General features: G+C 36.0%; 3 protein-coding genes across 7 annotated transcripts; 1 reads left to right on the top strand and 2 right to left on the bottom strand.

Moving 5' to 3' along the window:
* Positions 1-1,658: 1,658 nt before the first annotated feature.
* LOC103965433 (two-pore potassium channel 1) lies at positions 1,659-3,736 on the bottom strand. Of its 3 annotated transcripts, XM_048590351.1 has the most exons (4): positions 3,581-3,736; positions 2,196-2,972; positions 2,048-2,087; positions 1,659-1,959 (listed from the first exon to the last, which is right to left on the bottom strand). In XM_048590351.1, the coding sequence occupies exons 2-4, from the start codon at positions 2,944-2,946 to the stop codon at positions 1,797-1,799; spliced, it is 954 nt and encodes a 317-aa protein (XP_048446308.1). In that variant the 5' UTR covers positions 2,947-2,972; positions 3,581-3,736; the 3' UTR covers positions 1,659-1,796. The 3 variants fall into 3 exon arrangements, with proteins under 3 accessions (XP_048446308.1, XP_009376765.2, XP_009376766.2); XM_009378490.3 differs by having other exon boundaries at positions 2,048-2,972; XM_009378491.3 differs by having other exon boundaries at positions 2,048-2,972; positions 3,467-3,619.
* Positions 3,737-6,952: 3,216 nt separating this feature from the next.
* Positions 6,953-9,641, bottom strand: LOC103965434 (two-pore potassium channel 1). Of its 3 annotated transcripts, XM_048590209.1 has the most exons (4): positions 9,433-9,641; positions 7,909-8,830; positions 7,606-7,792; positions 6,953-7,161 (listed from the first exon to the last, which is right to left on the bottom strand). In XM_048590209.1, exons 2-3 carry the CDS (start codon positions 8,802-8,804, stop codon positions 7,630-7,632), a joined length of 1,059 nt encoding a protein of 352 aa, XP_048446166.1. In that variant the 5' UTR covers positions 8,805-8,830; positions 9,433-9,641; the 3' UTR covers positions 6,953-7,161; positions 7,606-7,629. The 3 variants fall into 3 exon arrangements, with proteins under 3 accessions (XP_048446166.1, XP_009376768.2, XP_048446167.1); XM_009378493.3 differs by lacking the exon at positions 6,953-7,161 and having other exon boundaries at positions 7,492-7,792; XM_048590210.1 differs by lacking the exons at positions 6,953-7,161; positions 9,433-9,641 and adding an exon at positions 9,287-9,411 and having other exon boundaries at positions 7,492-7,792.
* Positions 9,642-14,964: 5,323 nt separating this feature from the next.
* Positions 14,965-21,918, top strand: LOC103965432 (DEK domain-containing chromatin-associated protein 4). Its single transcript, XM_009378488.3, is given in 13 exon segments — positions 14,965-15,114; positions 15,765-16,604; positions 16,702-16,735; positions 18,055-18,134; positions 18,449-18,508; positions 18,611-18,721; positions 19,151-19,231; positions 19,320-19,403; positions 20,047-20,149; positions 20,152-20,517; positions 20,807-20,919; positions 21,142-21,172; positions 21,481-21,918. Coding segments are annotated over 12 exon segments (2,016 nt in total). The 5' UTR covers positions 14,965-15,114; positions 15,765-15,818; the 3' UTR covers positions 21,648-21,918.
* Positions 21,919-22,698: the final 780 nt, after the last annotated feature.

Here is a 22,698-nt window from a genome sequence, read left to right as displayed (position 1 = left end):
CGTAACTATACCGTTATAATTCGAACTCGAAAACAGCTTTCGCCTACGCGTTCGTAAAAACGAGTACTACAAGGACATACTAAAAGAATAAGTCCCACGTGTCTCTAATCGATGGTCAACTAAGGTCAACACCCTCGCCTCTAAGGGCATTTTTCGTAAAATCACGCTTTTATAAAATTGTAAAATTAAGGACGGGTTGTCACAACTAGGGAAGACTGAAGACTGAATATTCTGGTTGAAAATATTGTGTCTAATTTTTAGAGATTTTTTTTTTTATTCAGTGATTTTTTTTGTTGCATAAACTGAATAATCATTAATTTTGATTTTCAATTAAAATTAGGGAAGTCGTGGAAGAAGAGGTCTGAATTCATATTTTTAGATGTTCTAACTATTTCTAACTAATGGGTTTCTTCTCTTTCTCCTGAATTCATACTATCAAGAGTCCTCATGGTATTGTCCTGTGTTTTTACATGTTTTGTATACACTTATTTAGTCGTGGAAGTTAGTCCTTTATATCTCAGAAAAGTTTGAATTCATGTTCTGCTTGTAAAACAAGGTTGATATTTGTAAAACTAGTTTGAATTCACAATGGATACAAATGTTCTGATTGATATTTTGGAATTAAGCATCACATATATCTATATTTTTACATTTTTACAACTTATATATGATGATAAGTAACTAATTATATGTGATTGAAGAAGTACCTAGGTATTTCTGGACTAGGAAATTGGTCCACAATATATCAAGCTGGCATGCATTCAGACTTAGTAACATTCCTTGGAATCTTTCAGGAAAGCTGAAGATTTTAAATTTCTGTTTCTCCTAACGTTGCACTGAGGATTGCTGAAAATTTTGGATGTAGACTATACTTCTGAGTCCTTGTCTTGCCAAATTTGCATACTTTATGACGTGATTGGATGTAGATTATAGTTCTGAGTCATCCCGACTCCGAATGATATATCAAGGGTTCTTGTAATCTTTTCTCAAAGTTTTGATGGAGATTAGTAATTTCATTGTAAATTCTCATGTTGTTTTTTGTGATTTTTGTTTCATTTCAACTAGTTCCAATATGGAGACTCAAAGCGAGAGCCAAGATAATGAACCAATTAATCTTGACCAAGATTTGGACCAAGCTGAATCAAGCTTTGGTGATAACACTGGTAAGCTGAATCAAGCTGAATCAATTCATTGCAACCCTTATTCAGGGTTCTTTCTAGAAGTACTATTAAGAGGGATATTATAAATGGTTATGGGTAAATAACCGCGGTTATCCGCCCGCCATAACCATTGCCCATCCCTAATGCTAACACACAAATGATGTACACAGTCCTAATATGATCATTATACAGTGCCTCAGTACATCAAACCTTCTGTGCTCTCACTAGCCCTCACCACACTGCACCCTCGTCGCATATATTATGCAAAACCTTCAAATCTGTCGTAATACAAAACAGATTGAACCACATCTGGCGAAATTCTTGAAGGAACTAAAGATTTTAGGAGTCATGAACCGTGATTTTCTTCCAAAATTCTTTTTGTCAGTGACTGTCATCGTACAATTTGATTACACAAACTATATTAGCCCAGTAAATGAGACTGACATCGGGGTAGGACGATACTGAACAATGATCTCTAAAATACATAGAAGCAGTCCAAGCGTTTTAACCAAGTCTTTATAGGAAGAGATATATGGGAGTGTTTGTGATATGGCCTAGTTAAGAAATTTATACCACAGCAAGAACAAGTAAGCATACATATCACGAACTTACAAAGCCACCAGCATAGTGCCAGAGTTACTTCTCGATTTGAGGTTGTTGCGCAAGCATTATATCTGATGTTGACAACGTTCCTGACTGATCAACATCAAGATCTTCAAACTCCTCCATTACAAGTCTAACATCTTCCTGGCTAATCTTCCCCATCTCCTTGAGCTTGTATATGACAAATTCAGCAGCCCTATGTAAAAGCAAGGAGGAAGAGTGTCGAAAATTGTTAGTTAACCATCAGCAGATAAGAATTCAGAGTGAAGAAAAGTTTAACATACCCAACAACGCCATCGTCATCCAGATCAGCTGCCTCTAAATCTACATTGGTTATCCTACGAGTGAGAATCAACTTTACTAAAGCCCGTTGTCTGCTCTGGGCATTTAGCTCGGCAACGTAGAGGAAAAACTGAGCTAAACAAATGGTACCTGTCAATATCCAGAATACTGCAAAAGCACGCCCTGCTTGAGTTGAAAAGCTCTTATCTCCATAACCCATGGTTGTGATGGTACAACAAACGCAATAGAATGAATCCACAAGGCTCAATTTCTCAACAGTAGCTAGGAAGATTGTGCCACCAATTATGAGTAGCAAAAGAAGGATAAAGACCACAATACATTTGTACCTCAGACTGTTTGTCTCGATATCTTTAAGAATTTCAATATGCCCGACTTTTTTACTCGTATGTAGGGCTTTAACGAGCAATAATTCCTGCTTCTCTACCAAATAGTCAGCTGCTTTGCTCAAGATCATCCCAACGAGAGCCATTCCTGAGAAGACGAAAGCACAAGCCAGTAGTTTTGAAAGAACGCTGTTTGGCACAAGGTCTCCATATCCGACAGTGGTCATTGTCACAATACAGAAATAAACAGCATCAACAACTCCATTTGTCTTCTCTCCCTTGAGCTGGTTCCTGACTAGGTAGAAACATACAGTTCCTAAGCCTAAGTAGACAGTCAAGAATGCAGCTACAATGCGAAAACTCGGGTGTATATTTCCAAAAAATGACTGATCGGTACGTGGACCCGAGGGTAAGCCTGTCTCTAAGGCTACATAATCTGAAACAGGAGCACTTCTACAACGACGAATTCTCCTACCCTTTGGAGCATTGTTTTTATTTGTTCGAGACAAAGGATCCATTAGCCCTGAAAGCAAGGATCCACTCTCATTCGATCCCATGAGGATGCTTCAGCAAACTAGATGACCTGCATAGGCATAAGCAGCTAGACACTTCAGCCAATTTGTTACAGATGTACCTCGATTCAACAACATTTTTTCGAGCTTCTAAGTTTCAATCTTCAAGCAATTAGCTTACACAATTAAGATTGGAATCATCAAGTGCCAGTAAACTTCATTTCTCATCTTCATAAAAGTTCTATAAATACCCAAATATAGATTCATCAAGATATCGAGATAATGTTTTCCAAACTCCATGGAAAGATCAAATCAAGAAATTTTGACAGAGTAACTTGATTGATTTCAATAACTAAATTTTAAATAACTACCAAGAAAAAGAAAAATGAAACCGATAAACCCAAATTCACCTCTAATTTTCTTTGATTAATTATTCAAATTAGATTTGAATGCACAATGAAGGATCAAGCTTTCAAACTGAGTGTATACTCCACTGATGTAAAGTTATAAACAAACATACAAACAAACAAATTCAGACATTAAAGTGCAGTGAAATGAAAATAACCTTAATCAAAGCTAAGGATTGCTTCCAATTAACTGAAATAACTAACTTTACAGAAAGATCTCTCTCCAGATTCAGAACATGGAAATAAAACAACCAACTTAATGGAAAACTCACCAGTCACCAACATAATATGTCAGTTGCGTGAGTTCGGAGTTCTTGGAAAAGTCTGGAATATCTCAGTCGGTGGACTCCCATTAATAATTTTGTCATTGGCCGCGTAATCTTTCAAACACCGGTCGAAGTAGATGGACCGTTGGATCATGCAAGATCCAAAAGTCCAAAGTGAAAAAACCTTCCTATGTTTGATGACGTTATTTTTTATTATTATTTTTGTTTTGTTCAGATTGAGTAATGAATGACCCCCTCACAAGGACTTACATGGAACAATATACACGGCACGCAGTGTTCGGCTCTAATAATATCATGTTATTTAGAAAATATTTCCAAATAACATAATATTATTAAATGATATTATTGAAGTAAGACGTTATATGACTGTAAACCACACAAAAAACAAGGGACGCTTCTTTCATTGAGAGGAAACAAACTTCTTTCCAACTTTCTCATTATACTTTTTCTAACTTTCTAAGACTTTTTTAGCATTCTTAGACCATCTCCAACTCATAAGATAAATCTTAAAATATAAGCTTTAAAACTCCCCCAAACCATCTCCAACCATTTGGCTAAAATAAGCAACATGGAGAAAATGTATATTTGGGTTAGATTCCCCTAGTTTAAGTCTGGCTTGAGTTGTTCTAGACCAACCAAATTGTTATATTTCAAACATTTTTTTTTTTTTTACTTATAATGTAACGGTTGTTATGACATCCCACATCGCTCAGGGGAGTGATCCTTATATGTATATTCTCATCCCTACCTAGCACGAGGCCTTTTGGGAGCTCATTGGCTTGGGGTTCCATGGGAACTTCGAAGTTAAACGAGTAGCGCACGAGAGCACTTTCAGGATGGGTGACCCATCGGGGAAGTTATCGTGTGAATTCCCAGAAACAAAACCGTGAGGGTGTGCTGGGGGCCCAAAGTGGACAATATCGTGTTACGGTGGAGTCGGGCCCGGGAAGTGGTCCCGCCCGGGCCGGGATGTGACAGTTGTGATCAAATGAGATCAAATCTAATGGTAAAATAAAAAAAAGAAGATTTGACTGTCCAAAATTAAATTTAACATCTAAATAATTTAAGAAAATTATTTAAATCAAATTTTACTTAAAAATTTATAAATACTTATGTATTTGTATGATTTTTAATTAGTTATCGGGATTTAAATATTTTTAGATTAAAATTTTCATAAAAATAAATTAGGATAATCTACATAAATTTTATTTTAAAAAAAATTACCGAAAAAAATTAGGTTAAAATCATTATTTAATAATTTTAGGCTAAAATTTTAATCTATAAAAATTGGAGGAGAAAAACAATTTTTGAGTCATGGGAAACAAAAACAAGATGCGAGCAGAGAAACCAGTGAACGAAAAACTGAACCAAATCGAGTGCCATAAAACCGGAAAAATAAAAAAAAAACTAAGTTGACCAATACTAGTCAAACCCAAACCAAAAATGGGACTGTACAAATCGAGTGCAATCTGACGATGTTATCTCTATATAGCCATAATAATTGGGATTAGATCAATTTTATATATTTAGGTGGTTAATACTTAATAGAGGTATAGCTAAAAGTATTATTTTTTGACTTGGACATCCTTAATGAAAATTATAGGATACAAAGAACAACTATTGGAGCTAGCACGTCAATTTCTAAAATGTAACAGTGGAAAAATAAAGACACCCAATCTTAAAATTTAGTGTATTTATTTGTGGTGTTCTCTTTAACGCTACTAAACATGATTGAGAAGTTATAGACATAATGGCTTCACCAAGAGTTTGTTCATGTTTATGAAGTATTACATACCCACAAGCTCAAACGGGTTGTATCAACTCTAAAAATAAAAAATGGTCCCAATTATAGAGAAATATTTTACTTTATCTTCTTCTTTTATTTGTAACATTGCACATCAGCCCGACCTTTGGTCTCACATTTCGGGATTGATTCAAGGGTGAGAGCCTCTCTTCACGGGAAAATCCATGTGAATAGGGAATGAGATCACAATTATTATGTGGAAGCGAGTTTCTTTAATACGGGACCTAAAAAAGTTATAACATACTATAATGCGGAGTTTATTTTATACATAACTAGCTCAAGTTGGGACCGAAAAATTTTAGAACTATAACGAGGTTATTCCTATATAGAGTATTACCATAGAGAGCTTGAACTGTATATTTGTATTAAAAATATTTTTATTCAATCTCTGATATATTGAATAATATTTAACATTGTGTGATTGTGTAAATCTTTGATATATTTGGTTTAGATTCTTATGTAATACAGTGATTATTTCCAATTAGGTTTTCTATTACTTAGATAGTAAGTTTCTCTCTTCTCATTGTTTACTATAAATAAAGCAGTGGCATAGGCGAAATACATCTACAATTTCCCTAAGCTCTATTCTTTCAATCCCTCTTGCCACACCTCCCCTTCTCCCTTTAAATTGGCCACAAAACAATATCAAGCACGTTTCTGATCATAACATGTTTGTTTTATACACGTTATCTGTAGAGTAGTACACTCACTTAAAAAGTAAATTATTTACACTTAGGTATTACAACTGAATATGATAGTTAAGTAGTAAAAAAATAAAAAATAAAAAAAAATAAAAAAAATAAAAAAAATAAAAAAGGTAACTACGCATTATTTATTACTATTGAATCAGGACACTATCTAAAAAACACCATACAACTTCAACAAGATTTACACACGATCACATTTCTAATCTAATTAAAGACTGCAACTAGTAGAAGTAACTTCCGAAATTATAATCCCTTGAATTTATGTATCGTATTCATATCGTATGAACAAAATCATTAAATTCTTTACTGTCATTGACACGTCCCCTTTGATTGATTTTGATCCTATCTCTTTTCCCCAGTTATCTCAACCAAGCCATTCATCAATTCCTAAAGCTCTAATCGACCCCGTTAGCCCGTTAGGGTTTGGTATGCTTTATTTTTGTCAAAATTTTCAACCTACAACGTTTTACTTAAATTATTTTTGTCAAAATAAAGGGTAAAGTGAATAGTACCATGATTGACTTTTTAATGTAAAAATATGATTTTTCGTTAAAGTAAACAGTACCGGAAGTTTTTTGTTAAAATTCCCTAACTTATGAGTAAGATAATTTCACGTGGTTGGATCAGTGCAAATGCCCGGTTGGTTTGTTAGACATATGGAACGTGGGAGTCAAGAAGGAGGTAATAGCTTCACCGAATCAGTTATGGGTTTACTTCCTAATGGGGGGCCTTCGGAATAGGGGTCCTTGTACGGTGATACCTTTTGCATACCTTCAGGGCCGACTCTACTTCCTATGCATTCGGATCAGTGGATACACTCTGTTCTAATTTGGGTCTTAATTCATTTTAAGTAAAAATCAATGCAGAAGCAGTTCTATTTGTATAAGTACCCAATAATTTAACCAGTAGATTTCATAATCTGTGCTTAATAAACTATTTAACAAATAGATTTCTTAGGCAGTGTATAATATGATCATTATACAGTAACTCAGTACGTCAAACCTTTTGTTCTCTCACCACACTGCATCCTCGTCGCGTATGCACAACCTCCAAATCTATCGTAACACAAACAGATTGAACCACATCAGGCGAAATTCTTGAATTCAGGAACTAAGCAGTCCCGTTTGTCAATCTAACGAAGGACCAAAATTTGTTTGTACGCTATATCTCCATTTAAGTAAAGATTTTAGGAGTCATGAACCGTGATTTTCTTCCAAAATTCTTTTTGTCAGCGACTGTCATCGTACAATTTAATTACACAAACTGTATTAGCCCAGTAAACCACGGTTGATGGGTTAAAAAGAACATAAATTTTGACGGATGAGACTGACATCGAGGTAGGACGATACTGACCAATGATCTCTAAAATACATAGAAGCAATCCAAGCGTTTTAACCAAGTCTTTATAGGAAGTGATATATGGGAGTGTTTGTGATATGGCCTAGTTAAGAAATTCATACCACAGCAAGAGCAAGTAATCATACATATCACGAACTTACAAAGCCACCAGCATAGTGGCACAGTTACTTCTCGGTTTGAGGTTGTTGCGCAAGCATTATATCTGATGTTGACAACGTTCCTGACTGATCAACATCAAGAGCTTCAAACTCCTCCATTACAAGTCTAACATCTTCCTGGCTAATCTTCCCCATCTCTTTGAGCTTGTATATGACAAATTCAGCAGCCCTATGCAAAGGAAGGAGGAAGAGTGTCGAAATTTGTTAGTTAACCATCAGCAGATAAGAATTCAGAAATAATAAGCTCATACTACAGAAGCAATTGTGAAGAAAAGTTTAACATACCCAACAACGCCATCGCCATCCAGATCAGCTGCCTCTAAATCTACATTGGTCATCCTACGAGTGAGAATCAACTTTACTAAAGCCCGTTGTCTGCTCTGGGCGTTTAGCTCGGCAACGTAGAGGAAAAACTGAGCTAAACAAATGGTACCTGTCAATATCCAGAATACTGCAAAAACACGCCCTGCTTGAGTCGAAAAGCTCTTATCTCCATAACCCAGGGTTGTGATTGTACAACAAACGCAATAGAATGCATCCACAAGGCTCAATTTCTCAACAGTAGCTAGGAAGACTGTGCCACCAATCATGAGTAGCAAAAGAAGGATAAAGACCACAATACATTTGTACCTCAGATTGTTAGTCTCCATATCTTTAAGAATTTCAATAGGCCCAGCTTTTTGATTCATATGTAAGGCTTTAACGAGCAATAATTCCTGCTTCTCTATCAAATAGTCAGCTGCTTTGCTCAAGGTCATCCCGACGAAAGCCATTCCTGAGAAGACGAAAGCACAAGCCAGTAGTTTTGAAATAACACTGTTTGGCACAAGGTCTCCATATCCGACAGTGGTCATTGTAACAACACAGAAATAAACAGCATCAAGAACTCCATTTGTCTTCTTTCCCTTGAGCTGGTGGCCAACGAGGTAGAAACATACAGTTCCTAAGCCTAAGTAGACAGTCAAGAATGCAGCTACCATACGAAAACTCGGGTGTATATTTCTGAAAAAGGATTTGGTACTTGGACCTGAGGCAAAGCCTGTCTCGAAGCCTACATAATCTGAAAGAGGAGCACTTTTACAAAGGCGAATTCTTCTACCCTTTGGAGCATTGTTTATATTCTTCTGAGACAAAGGATCTTTTGGTTCTGAAACCAAGGATCCACTCTCATTCGAGCCCATTACGATGCTTCAGCAAACAAGACGACCTGCATAAGCATAAGCAGCTAGACACTTGAGCCAATTTGTTACACATGTACCTCGATATAAGTTTCGATCTTCAATCAATTAGCTTACACAACTGTTTACCAACACAGTTAAGGTTGGAATCATCAGTTGCCAGTAAACTTCATTCCTCATCAATTTGTTACACATGTACCTCGATATAAATACCGAAATGCGGATTCATCAAGATAACGAAAACTCCATGGAAGATCAAACCAAGAAACAGACAAACAAACAACCAAACAAACAAGAAAAAGAGAAGAAAAATGGAACCCATAAACCAAAATTCACCATTAGTTTCCTTTGATTATATATTGTTCATATCAGATTTGAATGCACAATCAAGGACCAAGCTTTTTAAGTGAGTGTACTACTCTACTGATATAAACAAACAAACATACATACAAATTCAGACAATGCAGTGCAGTAATAAAAATAACCTTAATCAAAGCTAAGGATTGCTTCCAGATGAACTGAAATAACTAACTTAACAGAAAGATCTCTCTCTCTCTCTCTCTCTCTCTCTCTCTCGTCTGGAATCAGAACTTGGAAATAAACCAACCAACCAACTTAACAGAAAACTCACCAGTCACCAGAATTGCATGTCGGGATTTTGCTTTCCTGACTAACTCAGTTGAATGAGTTCAGAGTTCTTGGAAAAGTCTGGAATATCTCAGTCGCTGCCTCCCATTAATAAGTGTATCATTGGCCGCGCAATCTGTTATTCTTTTCTTTAATTTCTTTTTATTATTCTTTTTCTTTTGTTTGTTCTCTGCGCGTTCTCTTTTTGGCAAAGAGGAGGTTCATCATATATGCGTTCTCACATACCATAAAATTTTCATTGTAATCGAAATATCCGTAGTACATTATATGTTTTTATATAAGTAATGAAATATTTTATTTTTTAAGTTATTAATTTTTTAATAAATACATTTATTATATAAATAATAACATGTAATGTACTATAACGTGTTTCGGTCACGTTCAAAAATCTTTTCTTCACAGACAGCATAATTTAATTCTGATTTGGTCGGAGTTTGATCGAAGTAGATGGATCGTTGGATCATGCAAGATCCAAATGTCCAAAGTCAAAATTCCTTGCTGTGTGAGATCCGTGTGCCACGTGTACGATGCTGCGACACAAATGTGTGGTGTGGCACATAATTTTTGTGTGGTTTTCCTTCTCTTTTAAATTCGATTTCACCACCATTGCGTAATCGGAAAATAAAAGCACAAAGTTTGAGCAATTACTGCCACTGTCGGCAAGGCAGTTTAGCACCATGTAGGTAATTTGATTCTTTTTTGTTAACTTGTAATTAATTTTTTTTCCATGTTTATTCGGATAATAATTAGGTACTCATTACACAATTTCAGATTTTGTTCAATAATAAAGTAACATATGTTTTATTGTTTTTAATATTGTAACATTTTATGTTGATACGGGCTTGTTAGGTTGCAATAATGTAACATTTTATGTCGATAAGTCCTTGGACACTAAGATTGAAACACAGTTGTAATTTTTTGAACACTAAATTATAATAAAAAATATTTTTTGAACACTATTTATGCTACCATTTGTATATTTCTCCAATAGAGATGAGATCTACACAGATCATACCTCAATTAAAAAAATGGTACAAGTGAGAGTATAAATAGATGGTAAGTGTAGCATTACTGCCAGACTTTAGAGTTCTGATAGAGAGAAGATTTGGCATTGGAAGGTAGGAGAGTTTTGAACAAAACTTTATTCAGAAAATTATTTCGATTTGTTATGATAGGAAACTTGTTTTAATCAAGGCATCGATGTTGGTACTCGGTAAAGAAGAGGCTGTCCTTCAAAGAGGGGAGGAGACGATGAGGAAAGGAACCTTGTCTTCGATCTGGCCAAGACCAAGTGCCGACGCGATAAAGGTGAGAGACAGCTCGTAGGTACTTGTGACCCGTGTATAATGATCGGTTATGTATGTCCCCCCTCTATATTCTACTTGGATCCAAAGTCCATGTCCAGATCATAATTAAATCGCATCAAACAGCGGATTAGACTCGTATCCATTTTAATTGATTATAACCTATAGGCTGTGAGGTAATGGTCCTAACTCCTGATCAAATGATGACTTTACATGCCCTAATAGAACCATCTCTGAACCGTGATCAAACAATCAAAATCGAATTAAACTTATAGGAACTGGTAACATTTACCAGTCCCAGATAATTGAGGGTCTTTTAGAAGACTTCTTTCACATGATGCACAAAATATGGGAGTTGCTGACACTCAAACTGTCTAGATTTGATACGTAGGTCATGAAGGCCGGCCTAAATTCGCAACTCAACAGAACTCCGAAGAGCGTTGTAACTACGATAGCCATTTTTCAGATTCTATTTTATCTCAAACACCTGAATTCATACCACTCCAGGTTCCAGCATCCCAGTTTGGTGGTGAATTGTTGAATCTTTGAATATGATCACTGCTAGAATTGCAAGACAATTAATTATGTAAAAGAGACGACATTGGAATTGAAAAGATAAAAATCAGCGAATGCCAATACGCGGTAGGAAGAAAAAAACCGAAAGAGACTTCATAAGTGTTCATATCTTTCAGCCCACATATTTAGCTCAAAATTTGATCAGTAGTCAGTACGCTGTTTCCCAAAGTAATAGAATTTGAGTGTTTCTTTGAACTCATAACTGTCAACTATCTTCGACGTTATTGGGATTAGGTTCATGAACAAACTCCTCAAGTGCAGCATCATCTAAGAACAAGTAGTAAAAAGTGCAAGTAAATATGATGGTGAGGTTGTTCAAACTAGTCTGCTTGTGATGATTGTTCTACAAAGACCCAAACGCATGCTAAACCTTTATCTCTTATCATCTTAAAGACCAATGTATTATCTTATGTAATTTGAAACGGAGTACAAGTCTCTTATATATTATTGTACCCTTGTAGTTTAGGTTTTCTTGACTGGTATTGCTGTAACGGAAAATGATTGTTCCGTTTTCATCTATGCCTTTGAAACAAGTTAAGAAGTCCGTCAAAAAAGAGAGGGAAAAGACCCAGGTTGGATCGGTGCAAATGGCCAGTTGGTTTGTTGGACATGTGGAATGTCGGAGTCAAGGAGGAGGTAATCATTTCACCGAGTAAATTATGTTTACTTGCTATGAATTCAGTGGATATACTCTGTTCGAGTTTGAGTCTTAATTCATGTTATTGTGAAGGAGGTTTCAAGGAGTCAAATCCCTTCCATGACCAAGATGAAGTTAGTAGCCATGTATCTTGTGCTTTGATTTTCTTGGCTTGTATTGCTACTATGGAATACAATTGTTTCTCTTTCGCTTATGCTTTTGATACATGTTCAGGTGGCTTTGGAGGTGAGAACAATGTCGACATCGTCTTCGTTTAGATGTTTGTCATTTGAGGAACACAAGGCCAGATTGGATACCAGTGAGAATTTCACTGCACCAAATAGGTTTACTTCCTAGGCACTCGGTGTATATACTCTGTTATAATTTCAGCCCCATGCAGGTGACTGTGGAGAAGGCTGCAGGGAGTGACATGCCTGACATTGACATGAAGAAGTTAGTTGCGAAATCCCTTTTGCTTTAATTATCTCAGTTTTTATTGCTACCATGGAATAATGTTGTTCTCTTTTCGGTTTTCAGCTTTTTGTTTTGATATTGTGGGAAGTCCTTTAGGGAGAAAAAAGAAGACAGATGTTCTTATGTAAAAGAAAAAAAACATTTACGGAAACTCCAACGCTGTTACGCTTTTATGTTATAGTGTGCATTTTAAATTATAGATGCAATTTAGCGCATACGAAGAGGATGTAGCATAGTTTAACGTTAGAACTTTTATCAAAACCGTTGGGGGGAGAACTATGAGTACATTCTAGGAGTGGTTATGAATGATCGTGATTTTCAGGGTTTGCTTGAATTAGTAACCCGCACAACAAAGGCTTCCTATAAATTAATATTCATGGACCATGTCAGTATATGAGATTTGCATACAGAAAGGAAAACAGACTTACTACTGCAAAGGCAAACTCCATTTTGATTTTGGTTCATAGCTTATCTCAGACGAAGGAGTTCTCGCATAGTTACATTGGCTACCCAGTTTCTCTGATTGCAGATACTTGGTTCTTGCTGGTATGCCTCTTGGAGAATTCGTTCTTTTTGTTCGACAGCAGGATTAAGCTCAGCCGAAAAAAGCATGTATTTCTCATTGTCAAGAACGCTAAACCTCCCACAGATGAGCTGCGACTCATTTTGGTTTTAGGCATAATAATCTCTTCCTCTCAAAGCAGCGGCTGTAATATTTCTTCAAATTTTAACAGGTGCCTTGATGCCTGCAATCAACAACAGCAACAACAACAAAGCCTTTTCCCACTGAGTGGGAAAATAAGGATGCAGATGGATTTCTTCACATCAGTACAGTGAGAAAGAGAATGTATGTGGATTATTTGAAGAGCAAGAATGCTCGTAATTAAGCCGTGGGAGCTTTGAGCCCGATTTTCTGACCTGTTTAGTCATTACAGTTTGTCCGGATCCTTGACATCAACGGCCTTATATTATGGCGCTGTAAGTATTTAGTTTTGCGACATGGTGGGGACTTTGAAGCGAGCAATGCATGGAGTCGGAAACATTGTGTTGATTTGCTTGATCGAGGCGAATTTGGTTATGTCTCAGTTTTATGTTATTACTTGATCGAAAGGAAGATGAGATCGTATGACTGAACATTTTGGTTGCAAATCGATGACTAGCATGAAAAATTGTAATGGCAGAAATAGCTATGGACGGACATAACTATTTCTGCCATTACGTTAATAGACGCGTCCTTTGACATCGCTCGCAACGATCAAATATTAATCAAAGAATTTTAGAAAATAAAAAATTAACGAGAAACCCAAAGAAGAGATTCAATTTGAGCAAAACTTTATTCAAAAAATTATTTCGATTTATTTTGATACGAAACTTGTTTTGATTGGGGCATCGACGTTGATACTCGGAAGAGAAGATGCTCTCATGTATCATTATGGAGTAGCTTAGTGGTTGGAGATAAATCCAAGCTTGTATTTCACTTGGGTTCGATTTTTGTCGTTAGTGAATCATACGATTGTAATCAAGAGATGTTGAAATCTCTCTATGAGTCTTTTCGACTATCGTGACAAAGTAACCACCTAATTTATTTTTTTTTTAAATTAAAAATTGAAATCTCTCTGAAAGTCTTCTTAATTGTAATGACAAAGTAATCAGCTAATTTATTTTTTTTAAATTAAAAATTGACAAAAAAAACTGAGGGGGCGGAAGTTAGTGTTGACGTCATACCAAACCACGTTTATCAATAAAATACTGTTCCTTTTATTCAAAGATAAAAAATAAAAAAAGAACGAATGTCAACCAGTGGCCGTCGATTCGCTAGGTGCCATGCTAAACAAGATCTGGACCGTGGGAGCTCGATCTGCAACTCAAAACTGACGTGGCATTTAACTGCATTTTGAATCCGGCTTTGAAGTCCGGACTATATATATATACAGAGGAAGGGAGTTAGATTTAACTTTAATAGTTGAGATTCTGTGGTATGTGATTTAATTTTAACCACAAAATTTCATTAAAACCAAATCTAATGGTTAAGATGATGTCTCTATTTTTTTTTAAAAAAAAAGAGAAACCAAGGCCAACTTTAATGATGAGCTAAAAGCCAAATTACTTTCTAAAATTTCCCTCCAAACCCACTCCAACCAAGGCGAAAATTTGGGCTAAATGCTAAACCAATGTCAAATTCCCTCCAAAATTTAGCCCAGAAATCTGGACTCCATCCAATATTTATCACAATTTAAATTTTTTTAAATTAAAATATTCATAAAATTAATTTACGATAATCTACATATTTATTTTTTAAAAAAAAAATTTAATTTAACCAAAAAATATAGTCTAAGTTCATTATTTAATAATCTCGAACTAAAATTTTAGGCTAGAACGGTTAGAGCAGAAAAACTATTTATAAGCAAAAAGCTAAATTTTTCGGGATAAAATATTTAGCTTTTAACTCAACCATTGAGATGACTTAAGACCTGAGATATATCCATCATAATAATAAGATGACTTAAGACATGAGATATATATATCCACATCCTAAATAAAATTAAGAAAACAAAAATAAAAATAGAAATTCGAAGCATAATAATAACGACAATGTGTAAGAGAGAGAAGCACTGAGAGTGGGACTCGAAGACTTTTCTGAGCTCCAAATCAACCAACACGAACTCAAATCTCTGTAAGTTTCATACCCTAATCAATTTTATTATTACCAAATATTGTTTGTTCTTCTGCTTTTTTTTTTTTTCTGTAAATTTTGTTCTCTTTGGCGGTGTAGTTAGGGATAATTGAGGTGCAAGCTTAGGGTTTCCAACTGGTTGTTGCAGCCCTCAAACGTTGTGAATTTTGCTTTATTTTTACTGGTTACCGTGCATAATTGGATTTTTTTTCTTGGTTCTGTTTGGTTGCCGAGAAAGCTGAAAAAAAAAGAAGATAATTTCTTTGATTATTTTTTTGTTCTATTAACGCCGTTTCGTGAAAAGCTGAGGTTTTTGAGTTAGTTAAAGCAGTGTAGAAGCTAAAGATTTAAAATTTGCCTGTTGGGCTACTTGGTCCAGATTTAGTTAGGGATTACAGTTTTCTGGGGACTGTAATTTTTGTAATTGCCATTGCATGTTTCTCCTAGATTCTATTGTTGTTCTTTGGATTATTATTTGTTAGAGCGAAAGCTGTAGTTGCCGCATTTTCAAACTTGATGAATTTTGTTTGAAATTTCCAAACTGTTGACATTATATTTGTTTGAAACTGTTGTGGTAACCGTTAAATTTCTATCAGCGTTCTTTTGCATGATACGTTATGCATCCCTAAATGGATATACATTTGTTTCAGGAGTTTCCTTAGTCAACTTTGCAACGAAGGTAATCTGTTTTTGGTTAATTGATCATGGGTGAGGAAGACATGGTGGCCAATGACACTGAAATAGTGGCAAATGGGACTAGCCAGTTAGAGAAGACCAGCAGAGATGCGACTGAGAAAAAAGGGGATGGAAAGGTTGAGGTAAAAGAAATGGACGTAGATAAGAAAGGTGATGAGATCGATGAAGTGGAGAAAATGGATGGAGACCAAGAGACCAATGGAAGCAAAGATGAAAAAGTAAAAGACAAAGCTGAGGTACCCAAACTTGAGGAATTGAAAGAGGAAACTGATCCAGATGAAGTTAAAAAAGATGACGAGAATGCACAAGTTGAGAAAATGGACAAAGACCTAGAGGCTGATGGAGGCAAAGGTGAAAAGGTGAAAGAAGGAATAGAGGAACTCAAAGTTGAGGAAAAGGAAGAAGAAACTGCTCCAAATGAAAAAGAGGAGACTGAAGAAAAGAAGGAAATTGAAGTGGAAGAAGAGAAGGTTGATGGGCTTTCGGTGGAGGAAGAGAAGGAAAAAGTGAAGGTTGAAGAGAAGGAAGAAGAGAAAGAAGAGATAGTAGAAGATAAGGAAGAAGAGATGGAAGAAGAGAAGGAAGAAGAAGCTAAGGTGGAGAAAGGGCCAAGGAAGCGTGCAAAAGGAAAGAGTACAGAGAAAACCATAGAGAAGAAAAAGAAAGTTGCTGAAAAGAAGGAGCCTGAGCCAAGAACTCCAGCTACAGATCGGCCTGTTCGTGAGCGGAAATCAGTTGAAAGGCTGGTGGAAGCTATTGAAAAAGATAATGCCAAGGAATTCCATATAGAGAAGGTCTTCTTTTTATTTGCTTTCTGTTCTATAGATATCAATTTCAGGTTATGTATTACCGAGTATTATTTTGTTTATAGTTTTACCTTAAATATTGTAGGGACGCGGTACACCATTGAAAGACATACCTAATGGTACTGTTCCTGCCCTATTATTCTCTTATTTTTTATATGAACCTCACTTTGGTTCTCTCTGTTATAGTTTTGTACATTTTAATTTCTTTTAAATGAACGTCGTATCAATCCAGTAATCCACTTGCATATTCTTTTCTAATTTTAAACTCCTATCAGTAGTAACTACATCAACATATTTTTAGCTTCATAGGGCTGTGTAGGGGTCAAAGCTTTCAGTGGTCACTTTTGTTTTGGAAGATATTTTCACATTCTGTATGTTGTCCGAGGGATCTGGTAGTAATGTAGCTGGAAGGATATAAGTGGTTGCCCTTTAAAAGTTTACCTAAAGCGTGACAAGGAGCGCTCAAATGCACAAACCCTTATTTTGGAACATCATGATGTTATTCCTACCTGGGGTCTTGTGTGGTTGGTTTGGTCAAGTCGGTGAATATGAGCTACTGTTTTAGGGTTTTTATTGCAACAGGGAAGAGTCTTTTACATCTGTACCTCACATATTGGGTAATATGAAGTCCTATTGTAACTAATGTTGGTTCAGAGTTAGTGTGGTGTCTTGGATTCATACATATAGTAATTGATATTGGTTTACATATCATGGGTTCAACATGAATTATGTGTAGTATCCAACTTAGTAGAACTGTATAAAAGGCTTGGGAGAGCTTTTTCTTTCAATGAAACTAATGAATTTAGAGACCTTTCCAGTGAGTGAGCGGCATATGTTTCTCTTTAGATTGTGTGATGTAACCTACCTCTAGGTGTGATTCCTAAGGTGGCTCCTAGAACCCTATCACTGTGATGGGAGTTTCTGTCTTGAGTTTCATTTTCATGAGTCCAGCTTTTTCTTATCCACCAACAATTTACATGAACCAAAAAGCACAAAACAGTACTTCCACTTTTTGCTTCTTGTTGTGTATCTGGTTGTCCGTATCATGTATATGAAAAGTTAGGCTAAGTGTAGAGTACGAAGACTTGACGAGCATTCAACTGCACTTAATACTTTCATTTATAAATTATGGAGATTGTTTGTTCAATTTTGGCAATTAATACTTTTTGTCATGTTTTTCCTGTTTACCAATTGCGTACAGAAATCTATATCGAACTCTCTATGTGATGTATTGTATATTTTCAAATAGATTATTTACTGAGAATTTAGGTATTCTCCTCCCCATCCTTTCAATTTTTTACATTACGAGACTAATATTGTCCAAATTATTGTCCCTTTGATTCGTAACAACCTGATCTTGCAACTAGGGAGTTGTTTAAGGACTATATTCATCATGGCAATGCAAATGGTTGATGTTTGTATTGTTCAAATTGTTCAGTGGCTTTCAAGTTGTCAAGAAGGAAAATCGATGATAACATAAAATTACTTCATACTATTCTTTTTGGAAGGAGAGGAAAGGTAATTCATTTACTGCTTACTCCTTATTTTTTAGGGATCTGTTATTAGCACTCCAAAAATCTCGTTCTGCAATCGTCTCAAGTGTATTTTTCTTTCTAATTATTTTTTGGAGTGCAAAATAAGATTTTGGTAGTGCCAATAACAATTCCCATTTTTAATTTTCGATCATTTTTTCCTCACCCAACTTGGTGACAAGAATGTACGTGCTGCAAAATTAAACTACATGCATAAAATCTCTTGGGAGATTCTAAAGCTAGTATTCTTCATATGTAGTCTGAAATGTTGTGTCTACGTGGCTTTCCTTAATTTTGCAGGCACTTGAGGTCAAGAGTAATATATCCAGATTTTCTGGTTTTGTGTGGCGTGGAAATGAGGTAAAAGATGCATAATGAATAAATAAATTATCTTTGCTGCATGCGTTTGACATGTTCTAGTGCTTTGAGGGTGGTTATCACTAAAATTTGACATTGTTGCAGGACAAGCAAAACGCTAAAGTAAAAGAAAAATTTGACAAGTGTAATAAAGAGAAGTTACTGGACTTCTGTGATCTGCTCAACGTATCAGTTTCCAAAGCTACTACTAGGAAGGTTTGCTAACTTTCTATTGCTGCTGCTACCTTTTTGGTTTGGAAATTTGTTCCTAAATCTTTATATTTGTTGTGTTGAATCTATTACTTGTTCACTAACTGACTAAAGTAACTTTCTCCCCAGTGGGGATGTTTCTTGATGGTTGATTACCTTACATTACACACGTTGTTCAATTCAGACATAATTGTCTGCTCTCGTAATCCACAAAAATTGATAATTTAACAGTGAGTAGGACCTTTAGATGCAAGAGTTTATCCGATTTTGCTTTCTCTAGTAAAAAGAAAGGGTTGATACATCATGGCATTATCTGAAACACTGGTTTTGTTGGCATCTCAGAAATGAACTTTTGGCCTAATTTGAAAAACTAATGTTGTTATTGACAAAGTTGGGAGGACAGTTGCTTAAATGAGCTGGAAAATGCAAATGCAGGAGGATATAGTTGCAAGGCTCATTGAATTTTTGGTGGCTCCTCATGCTACAACTGATGTGCTCCTCGCAGAAAAAGAGACGGTTTGTTTACTTGCAATTTTTCTCCCTCGGAGAGAATTGTTTTCTAGAGCAGTATGTTAATACTTTTCATTTCCTGTTTCAATGTCAGCCAACTAAGGGCAACAAGCGCAAGAGGGCAACTAAAGGAAGTCCTTCAACATCTGGGGGCACAAGCTCAAAGCGCTCAGCAAAGGTGTTATTTTCGCATCCTGTGTATATAAAGTTCTGACTTGTGCATTAGTATAATAGCCCAATTGGCGAATAAATTTTTTTTTTCATCTTGCTGTAACTGTAAAAGGTTCTACTTCAGCAGAAGTTGGTATTCTTTTTATTTGTATATATTTCTTTAAATTTGGTCATGTTCTTATATTCATTAAGTGTGTATAAATTTTGCACTTTGGACAATACTTTGTCTTGCCATTTTAGTTAAACTTGTGTCTTCTAATGAATGTTATATGTTCCCTTGTCAAACTTACTAGAGTGTCTGACGGGTGCACTATTCCATGGGCCTGTGTGTATGGAATGTGGCTTCTTAATTCTTTTCAGTGTGTATAGTATGGGGCACTATTCCATGGACCATCTCTTTACGTAGCATTGGTGGATCTTAAGATAAGAGCACTTATATGCACTGTTGCCGAAGTTTGTACTGATTGTGAATTTTACTGCAATTCCATGAAAAATAAAATGTTCTATAAGAATTTATCTAGAGAAGAAATATGCATGCAACCTGCATTGGATTTTTGCTGTTCATTCTGTTTAGAGGGCTTTGTGCCACTTAATGTTTTTTTATCTTATTTATTTTTAAAAAAAATAATTTTTGTCCTGTAATTTTCCAGAATCATAGAAAGAATGATGATGATTCAAAAATGGAGGACAAGAGTACACCAGATACAGAAGATGAGTCAGAGGAAGATGTGAAAGCCGAAGAAGAAGAAGAAGAAATGCTGAGGACGAAAATGAAAATGGTGTACCAGAGAAGTCAGAGGATGTGATGCCTGAGCGTTCAGAAAGTGAGGAGAAACATAATTCTTCCGATGATTCTGAGGCAGAAGCGATAAAAAAGAAGCCACGATCAAAATCATCATCCAGAAAGAAGGAATCTTCTGAAAAAGTTAAAACCAAAAAATCCAGAGTTTCTGTTAAATCTACTCCGCCACCTAGTAAAAGACTAAAGAAATCATCAACAAAACGCACTCCAGTTGATGATGACAGTGATACAAGTCCAAAGGCATCGTCAAGGAAGAAGAAAAATGAGAAGGTGTCCAAAGAATCTACTCCAAAAAAATCTGCCTCAACGGAAAAAACTGGTATAAACTGAGATCTCTTCTTCCATTACCATCATCACCATCTTGATTATAGACATTTTTCTTTAATAACTATTTTGGAAGTACTTGTAAATCTTTGTTGTCTCCTCGTTTTGTTTAAGTATTGAGGGACAGTGATTTATCTGGTCAATTTTTTTGCATGATTTGATAATGTTGTCTAATACATATTGTTCATAAACAACCGACTCTTTTGGATTTTTTTGGCAAGAATTGGAGCTTGTCGATCGTTTCATCCTAGTCAATAGTACTAAATACTATTGCTTATTTGAAGGGAAAAAAGTTGCTAAAGGGAAGGACAAGACCAAGGAGGGAAAATTGAGGCCAACTGATGACAATTTGAGAGATGCAATATGTCAAATTCTCAAAGAAGTTGACTTCAATACGGTAAGCTTATAGTACCAGTTGTAGAATGAACTGGTAAATATGGTTGTAAAGGGTGTTTGCATACGATATGCTGAGAACAGTGAGAAGTGAGAACATTATACAGATCAGCAATCAAAACGAGAAGTATCTGAGACCATTATATTCCTTTGTTTATGCTTACCCCACTATGTGGTAAGTGACGGTTCTCACACACTTACAAGTTGTGTTTTCTTTATTCTTCAGGCTACTTTCACCGACATTCTGAAGCTACTTGGTAGGCACTCTCGTTTCTATTGTTTTCTTTAAATTTTAAAGGCCTTCATTTCCTTTTGAATATTCGTGATATCCGAATGTCCTAATTTGGTCTCAACTTTTAAAAGGTCTCCTTTCAGAGAAATTTCTCTATATTTATTCATGATTGATGCATCCAGTAAATTGGTTAGAAAAATTGTGAATGTTCATCTGCTGTATGATTGAAGAAATCATTAGTTTTCGTTTTGAAACTTAATGCTTGATCAAATCAACACTCATCTTCTTGAATTCTTAGTTGGTTGCCTTCTTACCTGCCGATTTTCTTTTCAGCCGGGCAATTCCATGCAGATCTCAGCTTAAGAAAGTCAGCCATAAAGCTCATGATCCAGGAAGAGCTTACTAAATTAGCTGATGAGGCAGATGAAGAAGACGAAGAAGAAGGGGATCCAGAGAAAGACGAAACCCGGACTGCTAAGGAAGAGGAGGTCGAAGTCTGACCAATGAGAGGGAATGCGACTGCATGGACATAGTAATAGCTATTTATGTCCCTTTGTTTTTTGCTTTTTTGACTTAATGTTAATGCTGCATGTACTACTTAGTCTGTCATCGTTAGTGCTCTGCTTGCTGGCAAGTAAACTAGTAAATTTAAATGTTAAACCAGCGGATGTTAAATTAAGTTGTGCTGCAGGATTGCAGCTTGTTATGTACACGTTCACATAATCCATAGGAGTTTTACTGTCTAATATAACCGAACTTTTTGCTTGATAATTTGAGTTTCTCCGATTTTCTGCATTTATGACTGTGGCCCCAATTTTTGGATGTTAATGCTCGATATTTGTTCTATGTTGGACTGATTACATCTATGCAGGAGTGAGAGCCAAACTGATTAAAGTCCTTCAGTGCCGAATCTGCAGGTATGTCCGGTCATTTTTTGGTTGAGCTCATGACTGTTTCTCAATGTCTTGGATCAACTGGCTGACCAGTGACCACTAATCATATATGATATCCACCTGACAGGTGACTTCTGTGATTTCTTTTTCTTTTCCTGGGGTTTAATTTAGACTTCTATTCTGGCTCTATTTACTGTCGTGGCGCCTTTCCTTAATTATTTATCACTTTGGTCATTCCGCCAAGCACGTTTGTTTTTCTGCCAAACTCATGTTCTTATGCTTCCCTAGTCTCGTACCTCTAGTTTTCTTCTCGTGTCATCCCAAATTGAAGTTGAAACAAGATTACAAGTTTGAGAGCGATTTAGCGCCAATTTACTGTTGTTTGCAATTGGTAAGTTGAGTATTTATTTACTCGAACAATGATTAATAGCGTGAAATAAAATGTGTCACGGAAGTAGGATAACGTGGGCTAGAATTGGCCGTGGATTCACAACTCATTATGTTCAGGCTCGCCAACTCGTTATTGCTCTATTGGAAGAGGTCTCTCGTTCGAACTCCCTAAATGCGTTCGACATTGATGGCCCCTTATGCATCCTCCTCCCCATCTATTTGGGACAGAAAGCTGACCCTTGGTACTGCATCACTTTAAGTGGACATC

Source organism: the organism of the source record quoted next, unplaced genomic scaffold (genome assembly GCF_019419815.1).
Source record: "Pyrus x bretschneideri cultivar Hongxiangsu unplaced genomic scaffold, Pyrus_bretschneideri_v1 Contig31, whole genome shotgun sequence".
In the NCBI taxonomy this organism is placed as follows: Eukaryota; Viridiplantae; Streptophyta; class Magnoliopsida; order Rosales; family Rosaceae; genus Pyrus; species Pyrus x bretschneideri.
This window is presented reverse-complemented; position numbering and strand designations above follow the sequence as displayed.